At 34.9% G+C, this 8,808-nt stretch overlaps 1 protein-coding gene across 1 annotated transcript in view; it reads left to right on the top strand.

Moving 5' to 3' along the window:
• Positions 1–8,808, top strand: part of LOC107565329 (GDNF family receptor alpha-2-like) — a 99,159-nt gene that overhangs the window by 7,216 nt on the left and 83,135 nt on the right. The window contains exon 2 of the mRNA XM_016250548.1: positions 1,600–1,940. Within this exon, the coding sequence (XP_016106034.1) occupies positions 1,600–1,940 (341 nt within the window). The remainder of the gene's footprint in view (positions 1–1,599; positions 1,941–8,808) is intronic.

The raw sequence follows: 8,808 nt of genomic DNA, 5'->3' as shown, positions 1-8,808 counted from the left end.
TCTCTCTCTCTCTCTCTCTCTCGATTTTGCCTTTTTTCTTTAGTCGAAGTGAAAGCAAAATCTCCTCATGCTATTTAATTTCATTTAATCTTTAGGTTAATTTTATTTCAATGTACTTTCCTCTACTACATGGTTTAATACCATGCTAGTTTATGAAGTTATGTGAAATTAAGGTGAGGAACAGAAAAAAAAATACGATATTCATTCATTACATTTCTGTGGGATTTAAAGACATGAACTTGTCACTTCATAATACTCGCATGTTTAAATGTATGGTAATTTTGTAATGTAAGTTACATGGGCTGCGTTTCATTCCTTTTGAATGAATGTAACTGATCACATTATCTTACAGTTTTACATGACGTCTAATTGTTATCTAACTAATTAGTGCCATGTAGTTCAAATCCCACTCATTTAGAGTCGGTGTATAGAAAATGTATTACAGTATAAAAAAAATGTTGCAACAAAGGTGAGATTTATCAAGGTCACTTTGTAGATTTATCACTATCCATTGCACACTGACAATATTTGATCCTTTTTGCGCACCATGATGCAACTTAAGTTGAATATTTAAACAGTCTGCAGAACATATGAACCATTCAGACATTTTGATATAGATATTCAACAGCCAGTTACGCTTTAAATTAATGTTGCAGTGTAATTATATAGGTACTGGTGTGGAACTGCCTTATACTGTAAGTAATATGAATATATAATATAAACTGTAATGTAAAGTGTTACCCAACTACTTTACAGATTTTCTTCTTTTCACACATTTGCATTCGTAGAGCATCTTGCAGCATTTCTCGTTTTATATATTTATTTTTTTCTAAAAAAAGAAAAGCAAAGCATTCATCAGTGATTATCCAAGGGTGTGTCTGCATCTTTCATTCTGGTTCTCATCACTGATGTGTTCTGAACAGTTTTAAGAAAAAAATTAAATAAATAAAAATGAGTTTATTAGGTATGCTGATGTGTTTACACCTGTAGGTGTCACTGGTGGGTTACACCTCCGTTATAATGACCCTATGACCAAAAAATACATTTGCATGCATGTAAAAAAAAAAACACACACACACACACACACACAGAAAAAAGTGTAAAGGCTAATAATTGTGAAAAAGCAATAATGAAGCATTAATATGAGGAACGTATAAAGAGCATTTACCAGCAGCTAATTAAATCCATTTTTAACAAATACTAAAAAAAGACTGTTATTTATTGGTGACTCATGTCATGCTAATTAGAAGTCTTTTGTGCCATGTATATATTTTACTCTTCGAGGCATGTTTTTCATACTTTGACACCATTCTGAGCTGTCAAGTGATCCTTGTGAGTCATTAAAATGGTTTCACAATCATCTGGTCATTGCAACTGGCTTGATGGACTTTAAATTGCACTCTTTGTCTGGATTAGTCATTGTCTAAAATAATATTTTATAACGACAAAATGAGCGGATGCAGACACTGATGTCTTTATAGATTAATTTGTCATAGATAAAGACTTGTTAAACTTTTATCCTGTTATCCTATTAAAGAGTAGTTTTAGCAGGGCATTTCTCAGCCCATATGAATGAATGAATGAATGAATGAATGAATAATCTGAACCTCCATCCTCTCCACCCTCCTTCATAGATGAGCTTGTGTTCTCTATGTCGGGTTCTTCCTCTCTCTCTGAGTCTGGACGCCAAGACTCAATGGACTGTTTAAGAGCCACCGAGAATTGTAACCAGGACCAAAAGTGCAGCCATCGCTTCAGGATCATGAGGCAGTGTCTGGCAGGCAAGGACAGGAACACCATGTTGACCAATAAGGATTGCCAGGAAGCCCAGGAAGTGTTGAAGGATATGGCTCTGTTCGACTGCCGCTGCAAGAGGGGAATGAAGAAAGAAATGCAGTGTCTGCAGAGTTACTGGAGCATCAACAAAGGCCAGACTGAAGGTAAGGGCTCTGTGGGATTACGGATCCATGGATAAATAGTCAGGTAGATACACATGATTGATCCCAGGAAGGCATTAGGGGAGATTGAGGCTTGTAGTCATACATTTAACTTTAGTTAATATTTCTCAGAGTAGATTTATTTTATGGACATGTTCTATATAGACAAGTCTACTGAAGCTACTGAACATTTCCACCTTTATTCGCCTGGGGGGAAACGATGAAGTGATAAACATTTACAGAGACTTACAAATAAAACATTTAAATTAAAATTATAATGTTGTAATTATAAAATTATAATGTAATGAAATATATCTATTTCAAATGAATCCTGAACAAAAATGTATCAGTTTCCACAAAAATATTATGCAGCACATCTGTTTTTAACATTGATAACAATAAGTAATATTTCTTGCACACCAAATCAGCATATTAGAATCATTTTCTGAAGGATCATGTGACACTGGATCCTCACAGAAATTAAATTTGAAAACATATTTAAAAAGAAAAGTTATTTAAAACTGCAAAAATATATCACACTTTTGCTGTTTTTACAAGCCTTGTTCAACATAGAAAGCATACAAACACAATGTTTTGATGGCAGTGTATATATACACACACAAATATAATGGTAACACATTACAATAATAAGGTTCATTAGTTAAGATTAGTTAACTGCTTTAGTTAACATGAACTAAGCATGAACAATACTTCTACAGCATTTATTAATCTTAGTTAATGTTAATTTCAACATTTACTAATGCATTATTAAAATCAAAAGTTGTGCTTGTTAACATTAATTAATGCATTGTGAATTAACATGAACTAACAATGAACGACTGCATTTTCATTAACTAGCATTAACAAAGATTAATACATACTGTAATAAATGTATTGTTCATTGTTTGTTCATGTCAGTTAATTTATTAACTAATGGAATCTTTTTGTAAAGTGTTACTAATATAACTATATACTATTTAGAAACTATTTGAAATCACACAAATATGATGATACTGCGATTGTACAATTATTCTAATGCAAGAAGGTTTTAATATCCACTGCTAGAGAAAACACATTTGTGGAGTTACTAAGTTACCATAACATCCCCACATGACAACTAGCCCCAGTCTTTCCTCTGTCACAGAGTGTGCAAAGTACATCACTATTCATATACAGTGCAATTTGAGAAAAGTAGAGTCCAGTAGCAGTGGATGGGATGTGCATTAGCTGGTAGTGCTGTCAGGCCCATGAATGAGAGAAAACTGTCCTTGTGTACTGACATTACTCCTCGCTGGGGTAACAGCCAGACGTAATGCATCGTGGGCGGACACGGGAGGAGGGTGAGGATGCAGCATTGTGGTGTCATGTTGGCATGAGCTGAATATATATGACTTGATCAGCTTTGGCTAAACACCTCAATGTGATGCAGCTCGTCTTATGCTCTAAAGCAGGGCTGCCCAAACTCGGTCCTGGAGGGCCGGTGTCGTGCAGAGTTTAGCTCCAACTTGCCTCAACACACCTGCCTTTAAGTTTCTAGTATGCCTAGTAAGACCTTGATTAGCTGGTTCAGGTGTGTTTAATTGGGGTTGGAGCTAAACTCTTCAGGACACTGGCCCTCCAGGACCGAGTTTGGGCAGCCCTGTTTTAAATGAACAAATCATGTTATTTACTTTCAGGCGATGACTCATTTTTCATTCACTGACATCTCTTCCTTATGAAGTGCATGACTGTACTAAACAAGCAAAGCATTTTGTTTGTGAATGAGGATCTGCTGACAAACAGTGACTGAACGAAATTCATGTGAGCCGTCTTGTTTAACAAAGAAAGAAAATCGAGTTTGGGCAGCCCTGCTCTAAAGCAAACACGATCCAGTTTGCATCTTTTTTTTTTTTAGTTTTGATATTCACTAAACATTACTTTTTCGGCTGGAATGTAATTTCTGATTTGTAGTCAAGCTAGATTTTGATGCATGAGAGTGTTTCCAATATTCTCACTGATGCATTTTTTCATGAATATATTATGATTTCATATATTCAATTTTTTTACACTGTCAAACTATCCATACATTTGAAAGCAGTAAGACTGGTTGGAAATCATTGGGCCTGAACAGAGGAGTCATTCAATGCCAGGATGTAGCAGTCTGACTCAACTCACAGTTAGCTGAGCACACATTCACTCTGATGAACGCACAATGTGTCGTTCCCTCTGGTTATGTGAAATGCAATGTCACCAATTGATCTTTTGCATCTGATCTAAAGCTGCATTGCAAGAAACATTGATGTCTCTTGCAGCCACTCTGAGTAGTTATACAGTAGTTACCAGTGCTTTTACAGATTCATTCTATTTTTGTAGTATGGCTCATGTGCCCTGTGGTTATGGAATATTCTTTATGTCTGCACTGATCAAGCAGATGCAAAGTGAATTGTGCAGAGTCAAACCGATTGATTGACCTCCTTTTGAGCAGTCATGCATACAGTACCATCCCCACGTGAGCAGAGCGTTCAGAGCTTATTGGCTCTACTCCCTCAAAACTGTTAACAAGATGTTGTTATAGATTGTTTATGAGATGAAGATGCATCCCTTATTGTCTTGTTATGCACTGTTCTTGTCCTATTCCATTATATCAGAGATTGTATCTCAATGCAAGCTTACAATACAAATATTAGCTAAATCTATTTGATGGGGATTGTTTACAGTATGAAAATATTACATCATTACAATGAAAAAAAAGTAACCTGAATGTGTTTCATCTAGCAACATGGCACAATTAAATGTTTTAATTGTATTTATTTTTATTCCTATAATAAAAAAATATAAAATAAATAATATATTTTTTTAAATATTAAATTACTAAATATTATAATAATATATTTTAGTTATTTTTTGAAGGAAGTCTCTTATGCACAACAAGACTGCATTTATTTGATAAAAAAAAAATCAGTAACAATATGAAATATTATTACAATTGTGGTCCCACTTTATATTAAGTGGCCCTAATACCTGTGTACTTACATAGTAACTAGATGTGTATGTAGTATGTAACCACAGAGTAAGTACACATTGGTACATAGTATCTAGAGCTGTGATATTTATGTAGCTACACACATGTAACAACCCTCCGAATAGTTTGTGTAAGTACAAATGTGTAACAGGACATATATAACTACATTTTGTAACAACAATATGTATAAGAGTGACTGGAACAATTTGATCCAGGGGGTGGAGATGGGTAGGTTTAGGGGTGGAAATGGGATCCAGGGGGTGGAAATGGGTAGGTTTAGGGATATGTAAAGTGGGAGGAGTTGGATCTAAAGTTGGTGCACCACTGTAATACATGGTATCTCCTCAGGAACTGTCCACTTAATATAAAGTGTAACATTCTGGACACCAACCACCATTTATATGTAAAGCCTAACTTACTTGCCTCTGCTGTGTAACATCAGTAATACGTGGTAAATCCATAGGAATTGTTTACTTAATATAAAGTGTAACATTCTGGACACCAACCACCATTTATATGTAAAGCCTAACTTACTTGCCTCTGCTGTGTAACATCAGTAATACGTGGTAAATCCATAGGAATTGTTTACTTAATATAAAGTGTAACATTCTGGACACCAACCACCATTTATATGTAAAGCCTAACTTACTTGCCTCTGCTGTGTAACATCAGTAATACGTGGTAAATCCATAGGAATTGTTTACTTAATATAAAGTGTAACACTTTCTTTACCAAAAAGTGCTGCTAGATCTGTTACACATTTGTACTTTCATTACCAAAAAGTGTTGTTACCAATGTCCTGTTACACATTTGTATTTGCACATACCATTCAGTGGGTTGTTACATATGTGTAGTTACACAAACATTACAGCTGTAGATACGATGTACCAATGTGTACTTGCACTGTGGTTACATACTATGTACACATCTAGTTACTATGTAAGAACACAGGTATTAGGGCCACTTAATATAAAGTGGGACCACAATTTAAAATAAGTGTTTTCTCTTTTTCTCTTTTTCTATTTTTATAAAGAAAGGCAAAGCTGAATTTTTCCATAAAATTTTCTTAATTTCTTATTATTATCAGTGTTGAAAACAGTTGTGTGTTGTGCTGCCAAATATTTTTGTGGAAACTCTGATGCTTTTTTTCCAGGATAGTTTTATGAAAAGCAAGATCTAAAGAACAACATTTATATGAATTAGAATGTTTTTGTAACAGCGTAACTGTGATTTTGATCGATTGAATCCACCATTCTATACGTCAAGTTACGATTTCTTTAAATAAATATTGATTTCAAGCTTTTGAACAGTAAAACATTGTTTAATTTGAGGTGACTACATTAAGTTACACCACTGAAGGGTCATTTTAAGGTACAACAACTTGCATGTTTTCATAGTAGTTCACATTAATCCAATATTTTAGGTTCTGTGTGTTTATCTGCAGATTTCCCATGTCAGTTTGGAATTATTTAGATAAACAGTTTTGTTGTCCCACTTCTTAAATCTTATTTGTTGCCATGACTTAACAGGCGCATTTCCCAGCAGTGCAAAGTATGCTGAAATTGCAGGCAGGTGCAGCATTATGCACAGGGGTGGATAAATGTAGTCTAAATCAGAGACATTATAAAAGGGTGGAGATGGACCACTTATAGAAAAACTAATGGGAGACCTATTATCACTGATTTCATGAATCAATTTATGATACCATTGTTATCAGATTTGATTGCTGAATTCAAATATATTACCTGCAGAATAGCTGCCCGGAGGTGTCGCTTTACCATAAATGTCTTTGTTTGAACATAGTGCTAAAAAGAATATGTGAACATTTGTCAAATTTCACTCATTATTTGTTTTTCTCATTCTCCATCTAGTCGTCTCTATAGCCATCCATCCATCATTGTATCAACTAAGCCTAAATAGGCATGAGAACACTCCGTGCCGGTGCAAAAGGAAAGTGTGCTGTTTACCTTTGGGTCTTGAGAGCCGAATTCATTCGATTCTCCACCAACATCATAACAATAGATTAGATAGTTGACAAAGAGTAATTGCTTTCTGTGGTATGTGTGCAAAGGAGAGGTGGAAAAGCCGTACAGAGGCATGACCTGATATGGGAATAGTATTAGATTTCATTTAAAGGCTCCAGTGTTTCAAGGCTGTGTATCCTCTGTAGGATGAATATGTGTGAGCAGCTCAACGGTACTGGTGAAAAGCTCCCTGTTGCTATGTAATGTTATGCAAGCTCTGTTCTCTGCCTCTGTGGTTTATCGTGAATACCTTTCTTGTGTGAATACACAAGGGAGAGTGATGTTTGCATACAGAGAAAGCTGGTCTAACTATCTCCAAATAACCTCACATTAGGGAAAATTCCAAATGGAAGTGATCATTCCTAACCCCTTGGAGTGGGGGGTTTTGGCGTGAGCAGGGCACGTGCGTGCCATTATGTAGTCGTTTGGAATGCACTTGGCAAAGGGAGCGATGTAATTTCCTCATTATCTTCAGCTGGGATGTTCCCGTGACAATGCACTAACGAACCTGTCCATCGCTGATGGACACCGGCATAAAAAAAATATACATTTAATATTTTACAAAGTTTTATATATATTAGTTTTTATATATTATATAGCATATTTTAAAAACGTTTTAAAATATAAAATGTATGTTTATTTGCAACAGTTATGCTAACAACAATAAAAAGGCATTTATGACAGTAAAACAGCTACATCGGCTGACGGACACTGTGCTGCGTTGTCACGGGAACATCCCAGCTGAAGATAATGAGGAAATTACATCACATTACAGCGTGCTACATAATGGCACGCACGTGCCCTGCTCACTCCAAAGTTCCCACTCCAAGGGGATAGGGATGATCACTTCCATTTGGTATTTGCCCCCGTGAATCGTTCGGTAACGATACTCGTACCGGCAAACCCCTACCTCACATACCTACTCAGTGGAGTGAAAGCTATCCATTAGCATTTTCATTCATCTCTTGATGGAAGTAAACTTGAATTTGAAATGTTTTTTCTCATAGGCATGAGAACGTAGGGCTGGACGATATGGCCAAAATTTATATCACGATATATTTCTTAATTTCGATACGATATAATTCCGATATCGATATGAACACTATTATAGAACGCCCACAACAGATGTCTGTGCATGCAAACTTATGAAAAATTAATTTGCCAAGTCTCTGACACCTCATATAAAACCATATAATACTTTAGAAAAAAAAAACAGCACAAATAAATTAATGTTCACCTTTTATTTGTATTTGGCCTTCATACAAACAAGAAATGTGAAATCACTGTCAAAGAAACATCTCAGACTCAACTTATTAATTATTAATATCTTCTAACATACCAGTCAAAGGTTTTTGAACAGTAAGATTTTTATTGTGTTTAAAGAATTCTCTTCTGCTCACCAAGCCTGCATTTATTTGATCCAAAATACAGCAAAAACAGTAACATTTTGAAATAATTGTACTATTTAAAATAACTATTTTCTATTTGGAAATATTTTGAAATGCAATTTATTCCTGTGATTTCAAAGCTGTATTTTTAGCATCATTACTCCAGTCACATGATCCTTCAGAAATCATTCTAATATTCTGATTTGCTGCTCAAAAATAATTTATTATTAAGTTGAAAACAGCCGAGTAGAAGTTTTTCAGGTTTCTTTGATGGATAGAAAGTTCAGAAGAACAGCATTTATCTGAAATAGAAATCTTTTGTAACATTATAAATGTCTTTATCATCACTTTTGATCAATTTAAAGCATCCTTGCTAAATAAAAGTATTAATTTCTATAATTTCTTTCCAAAAAAAAAGAAAGAAAGAAATCATACTGACTCCAAGCTTTTGAATGGTA

The sequence above is a fragment of the Sinocyclocheilus grahami genome, unplaced genomic scaffold (genome assembly GCF_001515645.1).
Source record: "Sinocyclocheilus grahami isolate Dianchi unplaced genomic scaffold, SAMN03320097.WGS_v1.1 scaffold994.1, whole genome shotgun sequence".
Taxonomy (NCBI): Eukaryota; Metazoa; Chordata; class Actinopteri; order Cypriniformes; family Cyprinidae; genus Sinocyclocheilus; species Sinocyclocheilus grahami.
This window is presented reverse-complemented; position numbering and strand designations above follow the sequence as displayed.